General features: G+C 37.8%; 5 protein-coding genes across 6 annotated transcripts in view; 3 read left to right on the plus strand and 2 right to left on the minus strand.

The window, feature by feature from the left end:
- Positions 1 to 1,848: 1,848 nt before the first annotated feature.
- LOC128864522 (uncharacterized) lies at positions 1,849 to 2,577 on the minus strand. The gene is made up of 2 exons (XM_054104224.1): positions 2,474 to 2,577; positions 1,849 to 2,409 (listed from the first exon to the last, which is right to left on the minus strand). Exons 1-2 carry the CDS (start codon positions 2,486 to 2,488, stop codon positions 2,137 to 2,139), a joined length of 288 nt encoding a protein of 95 aa, XP_053960199.1. The 5' UTR covers positions 2,489 to 2,577; the 3' UTR covers positions 1,849 to 2,136.
- Positions 2,578 to 2,645: 68 nt separating this feature from the next.
- Positions 2,646 to 3,821, plus strand: LOC128864520 (augmin complex subunit dgt2). Of its 2 annotated transcripts, XM_054104222.1 has the most exons (3): positions 2,646 to 2,732; positions 2,795 to 3,084; positions 3,142 to 3,821. In XM_054104222.1, the coding sequence occupies exons 2-3, from the start codon at positions 2,838 to 2,840 to the stop codon at positions 3,636 to 3,638; spliced, it is 744 nt and encodes a 247-aa protein (XP_053960197.1). In that variant the 5' UTR covers positions 2,646 to 2,732; positions 2,795 to 2,837; the 3' UTR covers positions 3,639 to 3,821. The 2 variants fall into 2 exon arrangements, with proteins under 2 accessions (XP_053960197.1, XP_053960196.1); XM_054104221.1 differs by having other exon boundaries at positions 2,667 to 3,084.
- A 73-nt stretch (positions 3,822 to 3,894) lies between these two features.
- Positions 3,895 to 5,851, plus strand: LOC128864519 (polycomb protein esc). The gene is made up of 3 exons (XM_054104220.1): positions 3,895 to 4,285; positions 4,349 to 4,541; positions 4,600 to 5,851. The coding sequence occupies exons 1-3, from the start codon at positions 3,981 to 3,983 to the stop codon at positions 5,491 to 5,493; spliced, it is 1,392 nt and encodes a 463-aa protein (XP_053960195.1). The 5' UTR covers positions 3,895 to 3,980; the 3' UTR covers positions 5,494 to 5,851.
- A 6-nt stretch (positions 5,852 to 5,857) lies between these two features.
- LOC128864521 (probable RNA methyltransferase CG11342) lies at positions 5,858 to 6,806 on the minus strand. The gene has a single exon (XM_054104223.1). It carries the CDS (start codon positions 6,587 to 6,589, stop codon positions 5,873 to 5,875), a length of 717 nt encoding a protein of 238 aa, XP_053960198.1. The 5' UTR covers positions 6,590 to 6,806; the 3' UTR covers positions 5,858 to 5,872.
- A 124-nt stretch (positions 6,807 to 6,930) lies between these two features.
- The window catches only part of LOC128864518 (protein mothers against dpp), a 47,775-nt gene continuing 30,324 nt past the window's right edge, over positions 6,931 to 24,381 (plus strand). Inside the window, exon 1 of the mRNA XM_054104219.1 lies at positions 6,931 to 7,274. The gene's annotated coding sequence lies outside the window, so the exon portion shown is untranslated. The remainder of the gene's footprint in view (positions 7,275 to 24,381) is intronic.

Below are 24,381 nucleotides of genomic sequence, written 5' to 3' on the forward strand. Positions count from 1 at the left end.
ACAAAACGAAGTACCTCCTGTCTTCAAACAAACAGTCGGCGCACTCGCGTATCGGAACCCACGTCACTGTAGACAGTTATAATTTCGAGGTTGTAAAAGACTTCGTCTATTTAGGAACCAGCATTAACACCGATAACAATGTCAGCCTTGAAATCCAACGTAGAATCTCTCTTGCCAACAAGTGCTACTTTGGACTAAGTAGGCAACTGAGCAGTAAAGTCGTCTCTCGACGAACAAAACTAACACTCTACAAGACTCTCATCATGCCCGTCCTAACGTATGTCGCAGAAGCTTGGACGATGACAACATCCGATGAAGCCACGCTTGAAGTGTTCGAGAGAAAGATTCTGCGTAAGATTTTTGGACCTTTGCACGTTGGCAACGGCGAATATCGCAGACGATGGAACGATGAGCTGTATGAGCTTTACGACGACATAGACATAGCGCAGCGAATAAAGATCCAGCGGCTACGTTGGCTGGGTCATGTCGTCCGAATGGATACAAACGCTCCGGCTTTGAAAGTATTCGATGCGGTACCAGCTGGTGGTAGCAGAGGAAGAGGGCGGCCTCCTCTGCGTTGGAAAGATCAGGTGGAGAAGGACTTGGCTTCACTTGGTGTGTCCAACTGGCGCCGGTTAGCACGAGAAAGAAACGACTGGCGCGCTTTGTTAAACTCGGCCAAAATCGCGTAAGCGGTTATAGCGCCAATTAAGAAGAAGAAGAAAAATTAATAGTAATTTAATAAAGGAAGCAAAAAAAGGTATGAAAACATTAATATGTCGGGGGCGGGTAATAAATGCACTAACTACCGCATTATTTGTAAAAACCAAGCCATTCTTTAGGGTTATACAGTGTGCCGCTAGCCTGTATTTTCAAGAGTTTCAAACTTTTATTGTTGTCACATTATCACTCGCCTACCTGCTAAAATTCGTGAAAATGGAAAGAGGTTTAAAAAACCATTGAATTAACGGCGAGCAAAATCATAACAATAAAAATTTAGATTTCTGTACTTTCGAGTTTTAAAAAAGAACCTTTGTTTAAAGCAAATATTAAGCACTTGACGGATTCCTGAAAATAACCAGCTTGTTTGCATTAACACAGTGTTGCTGTTTGTTCAAAATTTAATAGCTTAACATTAAACTTTACGGGGGTCAAAAACTATACCTACATACCTACAGTGTAAAACCCACAAAAAATGCATCTAATAAAACAAAAAGCAGTAGTGCTCAAATAACAGATACGGAAGTAGTAGCAAAGCATCAGAAGCGAGAGTAGTAGTGGTAGATGCGAATCACATGAATAATTTCACAAGTACTGGTCTGACCTACTAGCAGTAAAAAAAAAGTGGCTTGGAGCGAAGCAAAACAGTTGATCGCGCATTTTGCGCCACCTGTTCACCTACTCACCTATTCGAGTTCAGAGCAATAACGACAGCAGAGCAATGTATGCATATGCGCATCACTGTAAACGATTATAGGTGCCGCACCTTAACGCCATAACCATAGTCACACGAATCTATTGAATTTAAGTTTTTCCCTGTATCCGAAAGCAGCTGTGAAATTCTTTAGATTTGTTTTGATATTTACTACAAAAATTTGAGTACTAGAAATGAACGACGAAAAACTAATTCACTTAGGGGAAAATTATCCGTGTTTTTATACTAAAATACAATTGTTGAATTAATTGTACTTCAATAACAACTGTTTAAGCTTGCGGCTATAACGTTATGGCTACGGCACCACTAATTTCGGCTTAAGCTACTTATGTTACCTTCAAATTAAACAGAAGAAAACTGCACCTAGTGTTGAGGCGAGTTTTTAGTTCATTGTTTATAAACAATAAGACGCATTTAAGGTTTAATAAGCAAATATATAATACAAAAGTTAATCAAAAATGCATTATCACTTGAAATAAATGGCAATGCTTTTGAGTAAAATAAATATTACATTTTAGAAGACTTTACAGTTCTACAGAAAGAATAGAGAGACACTTACAACTAAGGGCTAGGCTTTCAGCGCAAATTTAACTGGTTTTTGTTTAAATGCCTAATTTTGCAGGCTAAAACTCAGTTTAAAAAGTTCACCACAGTTGAAAGAGCACTGAATAATTGCCCCTTAAATCACTTTTTTTATTTGATCAACGCTTTTCAAAGTTAGCAGCCTGTCTTGCAAATGTTTCCTTCAGTGCATGTAGACGCCACAGCTCTTCCCTCAATTCAATATATTCCAAGTAAGATAGATTACCCTGGACCAGTATATCACACTTGAGTTGAAGTACACGTGCTAGTTCAGTTTGTTTACGTTTCAAAGTGCTGACTTTCTTGAAGTCGTCTTCACCAGCCGACTCTTTTGATGACTTTGAATGTTTTTTTGATTTCTTATGTTTTTTACGTGTTGCCTCATCTTGTTGCTAGGAAAAAATATTGCTCAAACAAATTATTTATAAGCAAAATTAATGCAATTTCGGATATTACCTTAGTTTCGGCCATTAAGTCTGAGGGTTGTCAACAAACACAAATGCGTTCTCGCACAGAAATGTCAATTATTTTTGCTTTGGCCATTTTCCAGATTCACAATAAATTAGCTCAGAGAACGTTAATGAATATTTAACGTTCTCTGAAATAAGCATCGAGCTGTCAAATTTGCTGAATTTTGGAACTGCTTTACCCGCTTAGCGCGCAAGCGGCCAATTTAAACGTCAGTCAAATAAAAACTGAAAGAATTTTAGCTAATGTATGTTATATGAAGTTACCAAAGCCTTTAAGAAAAGTTATTAATTTAAAAGACAATTACAGAGTTGAAAAATCTCCTTCGAATCTTGGGCAAAACTGCGTAAACATGGCCGAGGCAAATGAAACTTTGAGCATCCTCAATGCCGAGGCGCGCAGGCAAATGGAAATCAAACGAGACAAAGAATTGTATATCATCAGGAAACTTCTCTTCGTATTGGATTATCTGCAGAAAATAAAAGTAAACAAGTTGGATTTACCGGATAATGGTGAACAAGTAATGCACGCTCTCAAGGTGCTTGACGTGAACAATTTTTTACAATTAATTATTAGCGGAGGAGATGAATACCTTCTAGGTAATAAAATTGTTTTATCAACTTGCAACGAATTCATTTCTCTTTAACCGATTTTAGGCTTGAAAGAAATACGAGATTCTGTTAACTTAAGCTATACCGAACGAAAGGCTATACGTGAAGAACTAATAGCTCTCCTTCGTTTAAAGTTGCAACCAATTATTGATTTTGGTAAAAAGTTAAAAGCGGAGATCCCTGATGTTTTTGCCGACCCCAGTGCTATGTCACCAACCACTACAACTTCATCTAGTGCTAGCCAGATCATTGCATTGGAATCTCAACGTCGATCTAATTTGCACAAACTTTTAGAAGCACGCAACCGCAAGTGTGCATACCTCAAGGCTGCTGGAGAGCTAAAAATGGGGCCATATCTTGCTCATGAACTAGAGCTCTTATATGCCCAAGGCAAGCTTACGCAAGAGAAAGCCAATATTCTGAGAGATTATTTCATTAATGAGTTTCTAACTCGAACTGAGCATAGCTCGAAGGCGCTTAAAGAAATTGAAAACTGTGTAGATAAGAAGTTGGAAATGATGGCTGAAGTAGAACAAAGTTGAATTGTGCCTTATTATGTTAAAAACCTTGGAGTATAGTGACATGGTTACATTTTTATTCCGTGTTAAATGAATTATATAATGCCAAGTATTTAGTAAAATGAATATTTATCTCAAACTTGAAATGGTTAAATAAAGAAAGTTTTTAATGTCGTCGATGGCAACACTTTGACAGCACAAAACCCACCCTTCGACCGCTTCTGAAGAAACCGGCTCGCAGCTGTCACTGCGAGCTTTTGTTTTTTTGTTTTCACAATTTTCAGCATCATTTGTAACGCTGCTTTTGTTCGGAAACATAATTTGAAAAATATCATAAACAAATTTAGCACAAATATAGAATTGCTAATGGCTTCCGACGATGTGAAGGAAAATGATGAAGTTAAAGAATCGACTGAAACCAATAGTGGGGAACCACGACCACCGCCGCCGGGAGTATTGTCGTCACCTATAATCGATTTAGAAGTGCCGTCAAATGTTGCATTAAATTCATTAGGTGCAAGTGAAGAATCTGATGACGATAAGGATGAAACAGGGAGTGTGGTGAGCACCGCTACGACTACCACATCACGTAGTAAATCGCCTGGGAATAGAAAAACTTTAAAATCGCGTAAAAAAGCGAAAAAAATAGTTAAGCCACTCTACAAATACACGTACGTCGATGAAGAAGTTATGTTGCATTACCGGCAATAAGTATTTGCATGTTTTTATTGTAGATGTCATCTGCGCGAGGACCATGGCCAGCCGCTATTCGGTGCACAGTTTAATCAAAATCTTAATAAAGATCAAGCTATTTTTGCGTCTGTGGGGAAGGATCGCATTTCTATTTACGAGTGCCCCCATGAAAGCAACAGTACCGAACATGAAGTAATTGGCATAAAGTTGCTTCAATGCTATGCGGATCCTGACGTAAGAATTTCGATTTGTAGTAGTAATAATTATAGTTAACAAACATGAGCCTCCACAGCCTGACGAAAACTTTTACACCTGTGCTTGGTCTTACGATCCCGAGAATGGCGATCCAATACTAGCTGCTGCCGGTTATCGCGGTGTTATACGCATTTTCAACCCCTCAAAGCACCTTTGCACTAAACATTACATTGGTCATGGCCATGCGATCAATGAACTAAAATTCCACCCCAAACTGCCTCAAATGCTGCTATCCGGCAGCAAGGATCACTCGTTGCGTCTCTGGAATATTCAAACAGATGTGTGTGTGGCCATATTTGGTGGAGTGGAAGGACATCGGGATGAAGTGCTATCACTTGATTTCGATTTGCGCGGCGATCGTATTATGTCCAGTGGCATGGACCATTCGTTGAAATTATGGCGTCTGGACAAGCCTGCCATTAAGGATGCTATTGAAAACAGTTGCTCATTTAATACAAGCAAAAATGCAACGCCTTTTCCCACAATTAAAGAACATTTCCCCGACTTTTCTACACGCGACATACATCGTAATTACGTAGATTGTGTGCAATGGTTTGGAGACTTTGTGCTTTCAAAATCTTGCGAGAACTCAATTGTTTGTTGGAAGCCTGGTAAGCTTGAACAGACCGATGTGAAAGCCCAGGATTCTACCACTACGATCATACATCACTTTGATTACAAGGAATGTGAAATTTGGTTTGTACGTTTTGCTTTCAACTTCTGGCAAAAGGTTTTGGCGTTGGGAAATCAACAAGGAAAAACGTATGTGTGGGAATTGGATAACTCAGATCCAAATTTAACTAAATGCAGCACATTAGTACATCCCAAGTGTACCAGTGCAATAAGGCAGACGTCGTTCTCCAAGGATGGTGCTATTTTAATATGTGTTTGTGATGATGGTACAATTTGGCGCTGGGATCGTGCAAATTAGACATTTTACTCAATCATGACAATATATCTATGTTATTGTAGCAGCGTATTCATACCCAATACGTGTGCGGGGAATGCTGCTGGAGTGACAGTCCTTCAACGGACATATATCCGGGTCGTTTCGGTAGCGTATAACCGACTGTCCTGGGAACTTCAATATTCCTATATTTATAGGCGGCTTTTCTAGAACCTGTGAACACACATACATACATATGTGGATAATCTAAATCGTCTCTGTTAATTGGCAGAACAACTCTTATTTTCACTTTCTGTTTTTACTAAAATCATGCATTTATCTATGATTAATTTATATAAATTATGAATTTACCAGATACTTTTTGAAAGATCACTGAAACTAACTTTATAAAGAGCATTTTATTTCATCTATAAAAACAAATACGCCTTTGCCAACGTGTCGCCAAACACTCGAAAACTTTCTTTCTTCCCAACTCCTTTTCTAAAAATTTCTGTACACATTCCTCTACGTTTGAACGCCATACCAGCTCGCTAAATAGAGGGAATTCATCTCCAGCCCGTTTCATTCGCCTCACGGCGGTCTGATAACACTTCCAGGGTTGTGGCTCCACAACAAGCAAATCGCCTATGCCACTCAGTTTTTGTAGAAACTGCTGCAACCCGTGATCGCCGTGGTTCAAATGAATCCACATGGTTATAGAAAAACAACAAACTACATCGAAGTTATGACGATTGTATTGCCGCAAGTACTCATTGACTTCTTCAAACGCTGTGGCATCCATAATATCCAATCTGGTATAACTCACATTTGGGGCGCACTCATTTCCGATCTGCGCTCGTTGCACCAAATCCTCATCAATGTCGATGCCGAGTATTTGTATTTTTCTATTTCTTGGCACGCCAACACATTCTTTTAAAAATTTATAAAGTAGTTGTGTGAGATCTCCTGCGTTGCAACCCACATCGAGCACTAAGTAGGGTTCCTGTGATGGAATATTTTCAGTTCCAAGCCAAACATCACGGGGTAGTAATTTTAGTCGTTGTTCAGCATTGTTGAATTCGTAATAATTTATGAAATTTCCATATTGAACAGCTCCAGGATCATTGTTTCGGTATTCCATCTTGCAACAAAATCCTTACTGCTTTTCTGTTTGGAATAACATTTGCTTTTTTGCAAGAATAAAATGATTTCTTTTTAGACGCACTATTGTTTTCAATATTTACCATTTATTTATTAGCTTGCACTGCCTTACCACCTACCAAAGTAGCTATTGCAATCACCCTGTAATTTTGCTGACTTGCTGAATGTCCGACGCGTCGGGGTAGCTGTCATTTTCACAAGCAAATTATTTTACATCGCTATCTCTTTTTTGCTCATTGCATTTAGCCGTAAATTATGCAAAGTGTAATCTTCAACAGCACAGCGATGTAATAATAAATTTGTGTCGTCGATGACCATTGAGTGTAGAATTTTTGTCATTTGCATACAAGCATTTCCTTGAGAAAAGTAAAAATAGTCTAAAGTGTGTTATTTTTGCAACATTTACTTTTTGCCAAACGATAAGTGGCTGGAATCAGCAATAGAAACTAATGTGCAATACATATACACATATGTACATAATCTCTGTTTAATGGTATTCTTTGGAATCGTGTTCGTCCGTCATTTTCGTTTGTCGTGTCGTGTTCGTGTCGTTTGTCGCTGCATTTCCTGATAAACAATAGAGTTTTGTGAAATTAATGAAATTGCAGTGCAATTTCATATCAAAAGTAGTTGACTAACAAAAGCAACAACAATTCATTAAACGTGTGAGTATAAATTTTATGAAATTTGCTGATTCCGAAGAGTTATAACATAAGTTAAAATCGCACATGAAAGCGAAGAAATGTTGCCATTTATTTGTTTCTTGACGTCCGTTCGTGTGTAGGGCTCGGAAGCCTCCGCACAGATCTTTGAATCTTGGTTCTGCTTTTATGTATGTATGAATATGTAACTGCATAAATTTTTAATATTTATTGCGATAACAAAAGGTGGAAAAGTCAAGGAGTTCAGAGTTGCGTTGCGTCGTGTGTTAAAAAAAATTGCATTGTATATATTTGACTGAAAATCTGCTACATTGTTGCCCCACGGAGGGCTGAACAGATTCCAGATACATATGTACATATACACGTTGGACACGTGTGTGTGCTTAATTGTGTACCTACGGACTGGTGTTGCCAAAGTCATACAAACAAAACACCATTTGGTGCACAACGATAAACATCAAAGTGGGTTCAAGAGCACCACCCGGTAACCTTTGTGCAATGTTGTAGGAGGGAGGGTTATAAATAGTTTTTTAGTTTTAAACTAAAATCTGTTAGTGGATTATGATTTGTTTGTAATTAGAAGTTCGCTTCAGTTTAATTTTACAATAAAAGCCGATCATTGTTTGAGTCCTGAAAAAAAATCAAATTCATAAAATTACAAATTTATTTCATTAGCATTATTTGAAAAATGTTTAGATTTTACTTGACGTCACTGTAAATGAATACCACTTGAATCTGTTGTCTTTCTATTTTTAACACTTTAAAAACCTGCATCAAAATGTTTACAGATGAATTTATTGTTTGTCAATGAATAATGCTTAATTCAGTAGAAATTTCTATTAATTCACTCTCACACACACCTATCGATTTGCAGGGGTGAGTGAGTCATGTAATCATAGCTCCCTTTATAATATACACATATGCATGTATGCATGTATGTACATATATTTAGGGCTAACCAGCTATCAATATCCGAACTACATACTACATTTGTTTGTTGTCATTGATAATCAAACGTTTTAAAATTTTTGACTCGGAATGGAACTTTATGGCATGTGTTGAGCCATTATACATATTGTCAGAGTAATGCAAATAAAATATATTTGGATGATAATGCAAAATTTTGACATTTTTTTAATTGGTACGCAATTGTTGCTTACTACGTATTTAGTTCATTCATAAATTACTTGCTAAGTGCATACCGACGCATCTATACATACTTTGGTATAATCTTAATTACAGTGCACTCGCGATAACTCGAACTAATTAAAACAGGCGCTGTTCGATTTATCGAATTTGTTCGACTTATCAATTGAGTGTGCTATGTTAAAAAAACAGTCATCGATATCGATTTTTTTCAATTAAATTTACTTCTTTATTTTCATATGGATATGAACATGAATATGTTTAAAATAATTAATTCGTTTCAATATTTTTCATCAAATATTTGGCAGTCTTTGTGTCAGTTACACAAAAAAGTCAGCTTTAACAGAAAAGTTAGGCCGAAAAGAAAGTTGTAATGTGTGTTTGTCTTTTCTTGCCTGCAGCAATGTTGAATATGGCTTTTTCACGCAGCAATTGAAGAGTGTTAACCTTTGCGGGGCTTACTTGTTCAGTTATGGCCCACTGAATTACCTTATTGATAGAGCTAACTGCCTCCTCACATGATATCCGCTCACATGTCTCAGTTGTGTTGTTAAACTCAGACTCAGAATCACTAGTTTCAATTATTACTTCTGTGTCGGTAAATTCGGCACCATCATTCCATTTGTTAACATCATGAAGCGTAAATTCGACCTGTAAATTATGTTTTTCATAAAGAAGTCAAAGTTTTAAAACATCTATTCCAGTCAGAATACCTGTGGGGCTAAATTGTTAAACTTATTAAGAAGAGAGTCTTGTTTTTTTTTAATGCTCAATGGAATATTATCTTCATCAGAGTCGCCTAAGTTGGCAAAACTCAAAATGTTTTTCCAACATTTGGATACAGTTTCCTTTTCTAACCGACTCCAAGCTGCATCTAAGAAAGTTACTGAGTCTCTTAAATTAATTTTTTTCATAGATTCGGTTATATCGCAATTATTGTTGAAAATGGAAGCCAGTAGAAAATTTCTGTAGTATAGTTTCGTTATACGAATTACATTTTGGTCCATTGGCTGGATCAATGGTGTCACATTCGGCGGCATAAACATTGTTAAAATTAAACCATCCTCGGACTAGAAGAAGAGCCTTCTCAGGTAGTCCCCCATCTTTCAAATATTTTCTTACCTAAATATTAAAGTCATTTAACTTGGTTAAAAAAATTGTTTTAATGAATCTGGATTTTACCTGCGGCACGAACGAATTATGAAACCAGTCTTTGAAAATCGCCGAAGTCATCAAGGCTGATTTGGAATTTTTGTACTCCACCGGACAGTTAAAATTTTTGAAAACACGAGGATTTCTTGCTTTGCCAATAACGAGAAGCTTAAGCTTATGGTTGCCGGTAGCGTTAGTGCATGCCATAAATGTAAAACGCTGCTTTTCAGACTTTCTTCCCGGTGCTTGTTTTTCCGACAACGAAACAAAAGTTTTCTCAGGAAGAAGTTTCCAGTACATTCCGGACTCGTCGGCGTTATATATTTGGTGGGAACATATCTCCATTTCCTTTATTTTTTCTTGTAAAGCCATTTTGAAAGGGTCTACCAGCTCTGGCTGTGATGACAGTTTTTCTCCAGAAATTTTTAACAAACGTACTCCATAACGTTTCTTAAAGTTTTGAAGCCACAAATGTAGAATTTTCCCCACACAACTGGGTATGAAAAGCTTTCGCTTTTTCTTTCAAGATGAGTCCACTTATTGGGTAATTCTTTTTTCTTTGGGACAGAAACCATTTGTATAAAGCGGCTTCCATTTTAGGAAACTCAGAAGCTTTTAAAGTTCTCTTCCCAGGACCCAAAAACGTGTTGTTTACTGCTTTTAAAATTGCCTTATCTTTCTTTTTTATAAGACTTATGGTGGACTTGGCTACCCCATATTCCTTCGCTAGAGAAGTAACACTACGTCCACGTTTAATTTTGTTAAGGACTTCAGCCCTCTCTTTTAATGTTAAACACTTCAACCTTTTACGATCCATTACTCACGTGCACTGATACACTACAAATGACAAATTTAAAGCAATTTGGTCAATGCAAGATGTTGTTCCCAGAAAACCAACGGGATATTAACGCCGAAATATTCATATGGACAATACACTAGTATACATATAATTTATATACATATACTATTGCATATGTATGTATGTACAAAATGTACATGTTTGAAAAGAATGTGTGTACAAATAAATTTGTTTTTTTGTTCGAGTTATAGCACTTTTTAATATTGTTCGAGTTACAAAGTAGTCAATAGGGAAAAAAATGTGTTCGAGTTAGCACGTCGTTCGACTTAGCGGCTATTCGAGTTACCGCGAGTGCACTGTATATAAACTCAACATCGCAAATCACTTATTGCCACTATAAAGGCACCCGGATTTATATCCAGCCAAGCACTGTCACTGCAGCAACATTACCAAAAAAATTTTGGGAAATGTTTTATACGGTTCTACGTACCGGAATGGCCCAAGCAAACTAACCCTGCTAAATATTCCCCTGGCATAAATATTCCCCTTACATACATAGGTGGGGAATGCTTCTGGAGTAACAGCCTTCGGCCGGATATAAATCCGGTCGTTCCGTAGAACCGACTGTCGCAGGTACGTCGTCGTAGCTTTTATTTCGAATAACGGCGGCTAATCTACGGTGCGTGGGCTCCACAAAACATCTCCACCTCTTGGACAGTATATCTGTCCATGCAGAGCGTACAACTTCCCACAATTCCACGTTTTCACTGTTTGCATTTCTTCCGAAAACACTGTGTTTTGTATCCTCCAGAAGTTTTCGATGGGGTTCAGGTCTGCTGATTGCTCTGGCCTCTCCATCACGTTGATTTTGTTGTCCTTTGCTCACTTGTTCTTTTATTTTTGGATCGGTTATCCTGTTGAAAGACTCATTGGAGCTTAATTATCTCTTCTGAATATGACAACCCGTTACCGAGTTACGGCCGACCTCACTAGCTCTCTCCAGACGCCTCTGCTCCGCGCGCGCCTTCTCCAATGCTGTACACCAAGCGAGCGTAGGGTTTCCTCCACCGGGTCTTTCCACCGGAGCAATGGTCTTCCTCTGCGTCGGCTCCCTTGGACTTCGCCCTCGAACACCTTCTTTGCTGGAGCTTCTTCATCCATACGCCCGACATGCCCTAGTCAACGCAGGCGTTGGATGGCGATGCGTTAAACTACGTCAATGTCGGCGTAGAGCTCATACAGCTCGTGGTTCATTCTTGAACGGTAGTCTTCGCCAACGCGCACAGGACCGAAGATCTTACGAAGGACTTTTCTTTCGAACACCCCAAGAGCGTCTGCATCGCTTTGTGACACTACCCATGCCTCTGCGCAATAAAGCCTCACGGGTATGATGAGCGACTTGTAAAGTGTCAGTTTGGTCATGCGAGAGAGGTCTCGACTAGTCAATTGCTTACTTAGCCCATAGTAACACCTATTAGCAAGAGTGATTCTCCGTTTGATCTCCAGGCTGATACCGTTGTTGCTGTTAACGGCGGGGCCAAGATAAATAAATTCTGGCACAATTCGAAGGTATAGTTGTCCGCAATGACGTGCGTTCCTACACGCCGTGTGTTCCGCGTTGTAGACAGCATATACTTCGTTTTACCCTCGTTCACCGCCAGACCCACTCGTGATGATTGGTTTCAGTCTGACTAAATCAACTAGTTTGCTATTTCGAATCTTTTAACGTGTTAAGCATTGTGGAAGGCGAATTTGAGGACGATTTCTGAATTTTAAAACATTAGACCCAATTTTTGGAACGTTAATAAAAAAAGTAAATACAAAAAAATTAATTAATATAAATAAATAAATATATATACATAAATAAAAAAAATATATATTTTATAAAAATAAATAAATAAATACAATATAAAACAAAAATATAAATAAAAAAATAAAATATAGATCAAACTAAATAAATAAATGTAGAAAAAATATAAAGTAAATTAAAACTAAATAAATAAAAAAAAACATTAAGAAAAAATAAAAAAAAAAAATTAAAAAGAGGAAAAAAAATAAAAATGAGAAAGGGGGAAAAAATTAACAAAAAAATAATAATAAAAAGGAAAAAAAACCAAAAAACAAAAAAGGAAATATAAAAAAAAATTAATAAAACAAATTTAAAAAAATTAAAAAAATTTTTTTTTTTAATTAAAAAAAATTTAAAATAATTAAAAAAAATTAAAAAACTGATTTGCTTTTTTCTTTCGCCGCGTACATTCGCATGTCAGCACAAAAATGAATTACGAAACGTATTACTCAGGGCGAATCTATTAAAGGTGGTGTTGGTAAATCAGCTGAGTTGTTTTATTCTTTCGCCGTGTCCATGTGGCTGTCAGCTCAGAATGCAACAAGGCGAATTCATTATTTGTGTTCTAGTTTCTCAATACTTTGCTTTGACAATCAAACGTACAGAACAGTGTTGTTGGTCTAGTGGCACCACCTTTAATGAATGCGCCTTGGTATTACTTACATTCAAATTTGTAATATGAAAATTGAAATTGTATAATAAATTCAAATTCAAAAGATATTATGAACAATTTTTAAATCGATTATTTTTTGTATTTTAACTTCACAAACAAATCACTTTCCTTGTTTTCGCACTTTGATGGGACTTTCTTTTGTCCAAAATATTCTTGTTGGCCTTGTGCTACCACCCCCTTTAATGCATTCGCCTTGGTAATCGCGTTATCAAGCGTGTCCCTTCGTTGGGCACCCGGGTCTGGCCAGATTGGCATTTTTGACTTTGAATGAATTTAACATATTTCTATTATATGTAGCTAACGACTTGAGCTTCCAGCTATTTAACTTTGTATCGATTTATGGATATAACCTTATAAAAAGGATCCTCGAACAGGACCGAAAAAAGGCCAGACCCGGGTTCTCAACTGATGATTTTAAAAAAGGTATCGAATGGAGGAGTAATTGTTGTTATCCAGACTCTAAGGGGGAGAGTCGTCCTAGTCACTTGTAAGATAAAGTCAGAAACCGACAACAAAATTTGTGTGTAAATAAAAACTACTTGTTTGCGGGCCATCTAGTAAATACGCATGAACTGGTACATAAATTTGTATATTCGTAACTAGTTCCATTTTTTATATGCCACACATACATATGCATATATGTATATGTAAGTATGTATAACTGGAGGCTAAGTTGAGTGCTGTGCTCGCGGTGCTCCATCAATTTGATTTCTAGATTGTAACTGCCAACTGACCTTTGCAGAAACCATTATTGAAATTTGCATACGAAACACCAAAAGCCGTGGAAGCTGCGACAAGACTCCAACTGCAAGGGTATTTTGTTTTGTCTCATTTTTATGCAAATATTAATGCCTTCTAAAACTATGCTGGCGTATCTATGTATGTACGTTAGGTTTTTCAACACGATTTCTTCACTTCCTACGCGCGATTTTTCGCAATTTACCAACTCGGTTTTCAGCATTTTGCGCGCACTTTATAATTATCCTATTAAAGTGAATTTTAAACTCACATTTTCTAAGGCAAATCCAAGCCTTTTCCGATTTCAGTGTTTTTGCATTGATTTCATTGTGCTTTGGCGGATAAGGAAAATCGTTAAAGTTGTCATTGGTATTGGCAAAATATGTATCAAATGTGGCATGGTGCAGTAATTTATTGTACTTTTATGTTTTTCGCAAATGTGCACTTGGTTATGGGGGTTTGGCAGCTATTCCAGTTAATAGAGAGATTAAAATCTCCGTAATTGCGTTCAAATCCACATCCTACAACATTTAACATTTATGTATTTTTTGTGGTTATTCACTTTGACATTTATTGTCACGTCGGAGTGGTCAATGTTATTTAGCACTCATATATCCGGCCTCTCCGATCCTTCGATTTTGAATTAAGGTTGCTTGATACTCAATAAAAAGGAAGTTTTATTCAATTTTTTTTATGTAGGTATGTACAAATATTTATAATTGGAAATAAAATGTAGTTCTTTTGAAATTTTTTTCGTTCGAAGGAAATGCTCCACTGCAATTAAAAAAATTGTGAACAAAAACGAGACTTTTTAGTAACATGAAACTTATACTTTAATATTGGATGGGCAATAGAACTGCATTTTTCTAAAAATTTTAAATAAAAAGTTGTAAATGTTCTAGTACGATTTTTTTCATTTGTTAACTTTTTGTATAAAATTTGAGTTGTATGATTTTCGGTGCAGAATACATTAAAAAGAAAAAAATTACATACAAAAATACAGTCAAATTTCCATAACTCGAACTTCTAAAACTCGAATTTGCTATAACTTGAATTAATTTTAGTGAGACTCAATTTTAATTCCATACTATACTCTTGCTCTCTTGCGAAGTCGTTTCGCTTGAAAAGGTCTGGTCTTCGGAGTATTCAAACTCAGGCACTTCACTCGCAAACGAACTGTCAGTTTTCGCTCAGTTTTCGCTCAATTGGCGCTCAGTGCCATGTGCATTTTAAATAGGTGTGAAAAAATGTGACTGGCATGTTGCGCGGTGTTTTCACGACTTTAACTGAGTATGTTATGAAATTTCACGCATATTTCACGGCAATACCATCTGCATGGATTTTGACAGCCATTTCACGTGAAACGCGAACATAGTACTATGCTTTAAGGAGTAAATGAATGGGATTGCTAATTGGAATTATGACATTCTTCCCGAAAATTAGTGAATGGGATTTCAATTTCGTAACTAAAATTTACTTCACTCTCAGATAAATTGAAAAAAATATATATATGATTAATGTTAAATAGAGTTGAAGCGTTAGTTCTCATCATACACGTGCGTGCATGCATCCATATGTTCTGGCTGGCCTACTTTGTGGTTTCTTTTTAAAAATAAAAAATTAACAAAAATTAAGTTTGTTTGGGTAATTCGAAAGCAAACATTCCCATTATTCATGGAACACGATTTCGTTCCTGTGGATGGCTGCCTCAGGTGGTTTCGCAGTAGCGCATGCTGTTGTAACTCAGTTTTTTAAGGCCTTGATAACGATCTTTGCCTATTTGACGAATAGCTTGCTTGAATCTCTCGTTAAGGGTCTGGATTGTTTGCACCTTCAGGTCATTCCATAAAACAAGTCTAGCGGTGTCAAATCGTAGCTCCGAGATGGCCAATTGATAACTCCGAAGCGGCAAATAACTGCCACACCGTACTGCTGATACCAAAGCTCGTCAAAGTCCATGTCTTTAATTTCCGGCCACAAAAAATGACTTGTCATGTTTGTAACAGAGCAGTCGCACTACGTCAGAAGAGATGATTTTTCGATAAACCCACGGTTTGGGCTACCAAATATTGACTTTGGAGTTTAATATATTTCAGTATTTCTCAATATTTATAACGTACGGCGAATCAATTCGTTTTGCAGAGATATAATGTTGCCAGTGTGCCCAGATTTTCTGCGGAAAGGAGCGGTCACTGTCAAAATAATAGGCTTCTTTTAATTGCCACTTCTCTGCTCAGCTCACTTGACAAAAAATTGCATGTGAAAGCAACAACAAATTTATGGTGAAAAACAAAATTGTGAGGGGAACTTCGGCTGCCACGTCATGGGGGTGGTTCGCCAGCCGAATTTTGCCCGATCATTTCACACATATTCACACACTCGTCTACAGCAGTCCTTATATCCAGGCGAAAAAAGCCAGAAGAGGTCTCTTTTAGAATCGGAGACTTCAACATAGCGACAGTTTGCGCAATCAAGTACTTGGGAATAATGTTAAATATAAGACTGGTATAAATCACCTCATAAAACTGGTATAACTCATTATTTTACGAACAAATGTAATTTTAGGCAGCCCTATTTCAGCGCTGCCAAGATATGTTCATTTGTACCAGCTGCTTCATCTATTCACCACTTGCTAACGCTTGGAGAAAGAAAGAGGCCTAGTATATGTTGAAAAAGGACTATATGGACCACCCTGTATGTGCATACATACATTGTCAGTACTAGGATTTTTTTTTTAGAAATTACACGCCAATTTCTGCTTCGTTTGAAACATTTATAAGGCAAAGAAGTAATGGCGGGCATGGGACATAGATTGCATAGCTCCTTTAACTTTAACAACAGAAGATAGATCAAAGACGAAACGCAGCATTAGCAATATTTGTAGGTAGAAATATGCACACACACACGCGCATACAACACACACGCGCATACAACATAGAACGCAGTAATTCAATTCCCAAACAAAGTGTCTTCGATTTAATGGCTAAAATAGCCATAAATATGATGGGAATGCGTCTCATGAACGCGTCACAATGCAGTCGTACATCGCACATCGCACATCTTGCTGCGACACGTTGAATACGGTAAATGCTGAGGCGCCTTCCGTTTGCACCAATGCGGTGTAAGGCGGCATCAGTTGTGCAGCAAAAAAGTGGCAAATTTTCCAAGAATCCTACCCAGGCGTAACCAGTACCAGTACTTTATTCGCAAGCACATCAGGTTAGTTGGCTGGCGGAAAGCGGCATGACCATTAGTTGAAGCCAACACGGACGAACAGGTTAACAAAGTAAACAATCGACCGTATCAGAACAGTGATACAACGTGGACGATGTACTTTTTTTTGAGCCATATAGGCCGCCATTTAATCCAATGAACATGGCTAATTACGGAATAATCGTCCCGGCGATAGCTGCTACAATCTATACTCGGTATCACTGCAACAGTGCGTTTGTATCTGCCTTAACTTGACCACTGTGTCTGCACACATACATACATACATGCATGTTCATGCATACTTCACAATAATAACACCGCTGGAAGAGGCAAAGGCAAGCAGTGCCAAGAACAGTGCTTCGCATGAAGAGCCCAGCAAAGAGGACAAGCTGTTGAGTGGTTGTCGTGAGTAGCCAGTGACAAACGTCAACACCAGCGCCAGCACCAGCACCAAAAACATAACCAGACCCAGAACAAAAATACAGGCGAGATTACACAATACAGGCTTAACTCTAGTGCGCAACACAGTAGCACAAAAATCACTAGCTGCTGGCTGATGGTGCGTCTGCGGACGATGTTCAATACTGAAGCTCAATAGCCAATGAGCAGGCAGCGCGGTAACCAGCTACAACATAAACTTGTTCGGCCTGGCCTTTTGCTGCGCCTGGCTCATGGACGCGACGCACTTTGTGTGTGTGAAGATTTATTAGATTTTAAATGCAATAATTATAAGTTTATTGTGCGAAGACACTTGCTTCGAATGCAAGATAAGGCACAATGCAAGCCGCCTTGGGTGGCAGTTGTCTGGTCATTTAGAGGTGTTGAATGCAGAATATGTAAAACAAATAATATGTCAATAGACTACCGAGTCGCAGTGCTGCATAGATTTGTATTTGTAAGCATACATACATACATACACACAGATGCAAATAGCGAGGCCAAGACCGTATTACACAATGGACTGGATAATAAATTTGTATCATGTAAATAAGAGGATTATTCGTAGCGAGTGAGTTCGATTAGCTGGCTTAGAGTGCTAAATGTGTCAACGCTTAATTCGTAGTAGCAAGCGCAGAAAAACTGCAATGAGAATATGTTGCAAATTTTGTTTGGAGCGGCAGTTGCGCTTGTTAGGAAATACGAATGGGGGTCAGGGTCCTTAACCTCTTGTGTACGGATTTATTTGAGAAATTAATTGCATGTTGAACGGATTTAACTTTTAGTTGCTTGGAGTAGTATGTAAAAGCAGTACACCTTACGTAAGAACTCACTTATTTCTTAAATATTAGGGACATGCAGTATTAAGATGGTGTGGGAACACAGCTAAAAGTATCGTTCGGGAACACAGCTAAGCCTATCGCTGTGACCCACTGTTTTAATAATTCAATATTCAATTTACCGTCATTGTTCAGACTGACTTACTTAAGATTATTCTGGAAGCTTCTTGTTACTATAAACTTAAAAAAGAGAGTTCTATTTTAGCTCTAAGTTTTACCTTAGTCTTCTTCTGTTTTGGAGAAATAAAGCGTGTTAAGTTTAATATAAAAATATATGTGGAGTTTTATTCCCCCACAATGGCTTCAGGAAATTAGAAGTGAAAAACAAAAATAAATTAATAAAATCAAAAAACGTCCTCAATACACTGTCTTGCGCGATCTAAAAGCTTTTCGAAAGAGTGTTTCAGGCCATTGAGTGGAATGTTCTTCAGGATGTCGGTACAAACCTTTTGGATGACCTCTACGGACGCAAAACGTTTTCCTTTCATGGCCAAATGCAATTTGCCGAATAGGTAGAAGTCACAGGGAGCCATATCAGGCGAATACGGTAAATGATTCACCGTTTTACCGATTTTAATACAAAATTTGGTATTAGCTGTTTGTTCGAACTCATTTTTGTACCGATGACACAAACACACTGACACTTTAGACGCAATAACTTCGGTTCTACTGAACAGAATGTCACCAAGCTTTCACTGGAAGTCAGCTAGGGATGTAACTTCTCATTAAAAAGATGGCGCCATCAAAAACATTTTTAAGTCGCCAGTGTTGTTTATTTTGGACTTCATTTTGTATGTACGTTTATTTAAAATACGTTTTTGGTAAAATTGTTTAGAGTTTCTTCTGCATTTTCGGTAGGCCAAACTTCTTGAATCTTGCCATAAATAAATCCGGGTCGGTAACTTAGAACCGAGCTACAATCTCAGGTTGTTTTTGTTGTTGTAGCACTTCACTAGGCCCTGCTAGTGCGGTGCAGTCACCGATCATCATCGTCTAATTCATCTAACGGTTGGCCCAGGAACGTGCAGTTTCGGCATGTTGGGTCCAGATGGAGAGGTGTGTTAGGTGAGTGCGTTAAGAGTACATGTGAATAGGTGGTTAATATCGTTTGGTGTGCTTTCACGTGCTGAACTTATGTTGGGCATGTCTGGGTCGATTCTAGATAGGTAGGAGTTTAGTATGCTACAGTATCCAGAACCCAATTGGGCTAAAGTTACGCGAGTCTCTCTGGGTAGCTGGAGCTCTTCATCTGCTGTGGGTGGGTGGTAGTTAAACTCGATTACGGCGTTGGGGAGACAGGAATTCAAGAAACTGGTAAGAGTCTCCCGATAAATGTCGTTTAATGTCTGTTTATATACCGGCTGATCCAATAGTTGCAGTCGTGTTTCGTCCGAGATGTAGTCGATGTAGTAAAAAAGATGCCTCCTGACTCGCCTGGGAGATAGCTGAGGCTCTAGCAAATGTCTGCAGGTGTGATTCTACTGGTAGCAGGTCTGGAGCTTTGTCGACTGCGAATCACTAGTACCAATTGAAGCTATTGTTGGGGTTCCATTGTCGAATCTCCTGTCTTTGCCAAATAACTTTTTACTCACCTAAAATTAATTCTTTTAGGTACAGGGTGTTTCAATAGGACTGTAGATGTGCTTTTACAAATGAAAGAAAAAATTTCGTCTGAATGATTTTTGTTTTCTGACTCGGTTCTCTTCTTTACGAACTTGGTTCTCTTATTAAATCCTATCTTTTCACTTTTCCGAATAGTACATAAGCAAATCCTATTCACGCAGGATCATTATTTTACACTTGGCTCTTTCTGTGAAATTCTTAAAACTCGGCATGCCTTAATTTTTATTCATACAAGCCCTTTTCACCATACACAAATTATTTTTACATATTTAAAAAGTTGTATTATACTTACTAAAAAATCGTATGACCGCTGAGTCTCACATCAGCTAAACGCCACAACCCTTTAAATTTAAACTGGATACTTGTTCGCTACTATTTCTGATATGATTTTGTACCAGTGACATTTAAAAAAAAATATGCGCCTGGCAGTTTAAATTCTGCTCCACCCGAACTTGGGACACTTCTTAGCTTGTGATGAAAGGGTTTTCTTTTCAAGGCAAGAATGTAATGGGTATTTTCCATTGTTTGTCGATACCTCCTTTCACCTCTTGTTTTCTCATGTACTTTGTGTTGGACTTGGGCATTCAGCGCACTAATGTTTTTCTTTGTACTGCAAAATAATTTAGTTGTGTGTGAGAGTAATCGTTTAAATTTACACTTACTAATTGCAGTAAATCTATGCATTAGCTCCAAGAAAGACTTTCGCGTATGCCATTTGCTTGTTATTATCTGCAATTTCCATAATTTTTTCACAAATTTCTTTGAAATTGACTGCCCCAACTCCTTGTTTGCATTGTATCAATTTACCAACACAATGAGGAAATGCGGCATTTACACACACCTACATACGTGTGTTCGTTTAGATAGACTACTTCTTTCGGGTGGCACGCTCTGAACATATTTTGTTCGACTTCATTAAATTACGGCAATTTACTCCCCACACCTCCCGCGTTTCTGACACAACTTACAAGCACGCAAAAAGCATTTGCAATCCCATTCGTGCCACAATTCCACAAACAAACAAGCTTGCAACTTGCAACACATTGCATTATTGCTAATACATGATTTATACTCCTTCTTTGTGTGTGCATACATCCATATGTGCATGTGTGTGTGCGTGTTGCTTGTCCCTTTGCGAGTGGTCTACTTGCTGCTTGCCGTTTGCTGTTCCTGCAGTTACTTGTAGCGGTTGTTTGTTGTTGGCCCCATGCATGCTTTGTGTAAAAATATGCTAAACAACATTAATTATTATTATGAGCGCGTTTCCACTGGTGGTACAAAGTAAAACGAATAGGGGCGCTAAGATCATTCGAATCGATTACAATCTAAATTTACTATATTCGTTTGTTGCTGATATGGGCAAAGGCATTTAAGGCAGTAAAAAATCATAGAAACTAAAGGAAAAACATTAATAAAAAAAGTCTGATTGTAATAATGTTGTTGCTTTGCACTTTTGTGCTGCCTTACAGACGTTTGCTACAATACACACATACATGCACATATATCTAATTTTTTGCCAATGTCTTTTGGGGTTTCTGTGTGATCACTACACATTTAGTGGTTGTATACACGCAATGAACACTTGTACTCGTACTATTTGGATATACTTACGACTACAATACACCGAAATCGCATGTACTTATATGAACTTGTATGAATTTACTTACATACGTACGTACGCATGTATGTGGTGCATGTGGAATTGGTTGTGCTAATGCTGGGCACACGCCAGGCTGTACAGTGGATAGGGTGTAGAGCTTTGTTGTATGAAAAGTATTTTTGAGCCCACAGTATCGGACAAATCATTTGCAACTGGAGCACAGTCTTAAATTTGTTCCTCTTTCAAAGTGATTTTATCTTAGAAAATGCTTTTTATTTGTTGTTTTGGGAACTAGAGCATATCGGTGACATATTTTAAAATGATTATTGACATCTATTTTCTTTTTCGGTTATATTCGAAAAAAGTGTAAAATATGTGGCAATCCTGCGCGACAAAGCAATTGCAACTTTGTTTGCCTCACTTACACAACGTAATTTCCATCAAGAACAACGCAATCTTGCCAGCGCCGTTCTAGCATTCCAATCCCATTTTTGTGGAACGGTTTTTCTTTTGCCTCAAAATAGGCAATCTCTTTATTCGAGCGAAATTTCTTACCGGCGCGAATTTTCTTTAGGTCTGCGAGGAGCCAGTAGTCACTGGGAGCCAAACCTGGCGAATGCGGTGTATGTGGGAGCAATTCGAAGTTCAATTCATGTAGTTTTGCCATTGTTTTGCTTGAATTGTGATACTCTGCGTTGTCTTGATTAAACGAAACAGTGAGCAAACGCGGCACCCACTTGGAACATAGCTTTCGCATAGTCTAATTCTCATGCAATATACAGCCAACGCGTTCTTTTCATATCTTTACGATGTCAGCTAACTACTTCAACTTCACTTTTCGATCATTCAAAACTATTTGGGAATGTTTGATGTTTTCTGTTGTTACCGCCTCATTTTTACGTCGACTGCGTTGTGCATAATCGGTGTATCTACGACCTCGCTTAAAGTCAGCAAAGCATCGATTTATTGTTGTTTCTGTGCGAGCGGAGTACCCATAACACTTTTGAAGCCATTGTTCGCTTGATCGGTATTTTGGTATTATATTTTTCCCCATCAAGAAGTAGTGCAAAAGTGAAAAGCGAAATTCTTTCCGATCCATTATTTTGAAAATAACAAAAGTAGCGTCACTCTTAGCACAATAACTCACCAACTAATGCAGAGAATATCATGAAATTTTAGCAGCTGTATTTTTATGGTTCGTGCTAACTGAAAAAGAGGTGAATGCGTTAAAATAGGTGCCTGCATATAGCGGTAAAAATATTCAATCCCCCGGTTCGTTTTCTAACGTAATGAGTTTATTTTGAACGAGACATTTTTTGAGCACCGCAGAAATTCGTTGTGACAATTCGCTTTATTTGAGACCTTTTGGTAAAGTAAGCAATATCCCAAAAAAAATTCGGTGGGCGCTGCGCGCGCGTGTTGTCGATGACTATAAAAACGGAACATTTCAAAAAGACAGTTCTCTAAAATATAGTATTATGTCGTCGATTTCACGAATTATTTCGAACGTTATAAAAAAACACTCTTGTAATAGTACCTCGGCCGGCAAAAAAAAAAAACACTGACCAAAAAACTTAATGCTGAGATAAAGAAATTTTCGTTGAAAAGCGCTCCACAGTTGGTAAAAGAGCTTGAGCTACCAATCTGTTCAAGAACTATAGCTCGTCGCTTGGCCGAGGCTGATTTGCGTAGTTACCGACTTATTAATAAACCTAACACATTAACTGGCCTGTAAGCAAGTTGAAAACTCTGCTTTTCAGGGACGAGTCCAAATTTAATTTGGTAGGAAATGATGGCCGACGGCCACGAAACAAACATCTTCAAAAATCATACTGTGTTAAGGCAGTAAAACATAATGGCTATGTTATGGTCTGGGGATGTTTTTCCACTTCCGGTTTGGGGCCGCTTCATCATATTAATGGTACAATGGATCAGTATGTATTTGATCCGTACCATGGCGTCGCCAGAGCTCTAATCGTAGCTTGGCTATCGGCAAAAAATTTAATACCTACCTCGCTCCCATGCTCCCTAAGCATTCTGCATGCCTGCAGGATGGCAAAGATTTCTGCCTGAAAAACACTACCAGTATTCGTCAATTTTAAGGAATTAGATAAATTGGCTGATTTAGAGAAATCCCTTGTTCCGACTCCCGATGCCATCTTAGAACCGTCAGTGAAGACAGAAGTACCAGCATCGGTACAGATTTTCCCCTCGGTCCAGCTACTTGGAACGATTGCCTGGCATGACGTTTTATGGACCATTAAAAGCTTTTAGAACTCACGCTTAAGAACTCTGAGCGTCCACTGTATGAGGCGTCCACTGTTTCGTTTCGGCGTGCTTTAAGGTTTTATTTTTAGTTCACTTTAGTTCGACAATAGATATATCTCCGAAGGATTTGACATTGATTAATCTTTTTTCGATCGAAGGTGGCGCAAAATTAGTCACCCAATCGGAAGATTTACAAATTTTGTAAATGGCGTCGTACGTCAATCATATTTGAGGCTTGAGAACTAGACTACAAGTAGACAACTAATGGAGCTCGCAAAGGTCAAAAAAAAATATTTATATCACTCAAAATCTATTTTTTATTTATTTACCGAAATGGTTCTTCAAGTGTACAGGCAATCCAAAAGTAATTTTTTAATTTGAAATTCGGACCCACTGTACACTCATTCAAACGACAAGTAATTTATAAGCGAATCCAACTAACTGGGTAAGATTAAGTGATTTCTATACCCCTCACGACGCTTTAAATGCATATAACTGCATACATCTGTTGTTTGTTATTAATTACTCATCGCTGTTTTCATTAGACGCACGACGGAAGCAAGCAACCATGTAAAGCCAAAAATAGGAGCTCTGCAGTAATATCCAGACGGCGAGAAACTATCATAAATTACATTTCTACTAAATTTCGGACATAAACCGGCTTCTCGAGCCAAGAAAAAATTTTGTCTTACACTTTTTTGTTACAGAATTTTGTTAAAAAAAAAAAAAGTTAAAAAATTGTTTAGATTTTTCGACTGAAAACACGTACTAA

Source organism: Anastrepha ludens, chromosome 5 (assembly GCF_028408465.1).
Source record: "Anastrepha ludens isolate Willacy chromosome 5, idAnaLude1.1, whole genome shotgun sequence".
Classification (NCBI taxonomy): domain Eukaryota; kingdom Metazoa; phylum Arthropoda; class Insecta; order Diptera; family Tephritidae; genus Anastrepha; species Anastrepha ludens.

What these genes read in the sequence shown, in the direction of transcription:
- LOC128864521 (XM_054104223.1), bottom strand. Translation starts at nt 6,589, where the DNA reads ATGGAATACCGAAACAATGATCCTGGAGCTGTTCAATATGGAAATTTC.
- LOC128864520 (XM_054104221.1), top strand. Translation starts at nt 2,742, where the DNA reads ATGAAGTTACCAAAGCCTTTAAGAAAAGTTATTAATTTAAAAGACAAT. An exon ending in AGGAGATGAATACCTTCTAG is followed by an intron (nt 3,085 to 3,141) that starts GTAATAAAATTG and finishes AACCGATTTTAG; the next exon opens with GCTTGAAAGAAATACGAGAT.
- LOC128864519 (XM_054104220.1), top strand. Translation starts at nt 3,981, where the DNA reads ATGGCTTCCGACGATGTGAAGGAAAATGATGAAGTTAAAGAATCGACT. An exon ending in AAGCCACTCTACAAATACAC is followed by an intron (nt 4,286 to 4,348) that starts GTACGTCGATGA and finishes TTTTTATTGTAG; the next exon opens with ATGTCATCTGCGCGAGGACC. An exon ending in AATGCTATGCGGATCCTGAC is followed by an intron (nt 4,542 to 4,599) that starts GTAAGAATTTCG and finishes GAGCCTCCACAG; the next exon opens with CCTGACGAAAACTTTTACAC.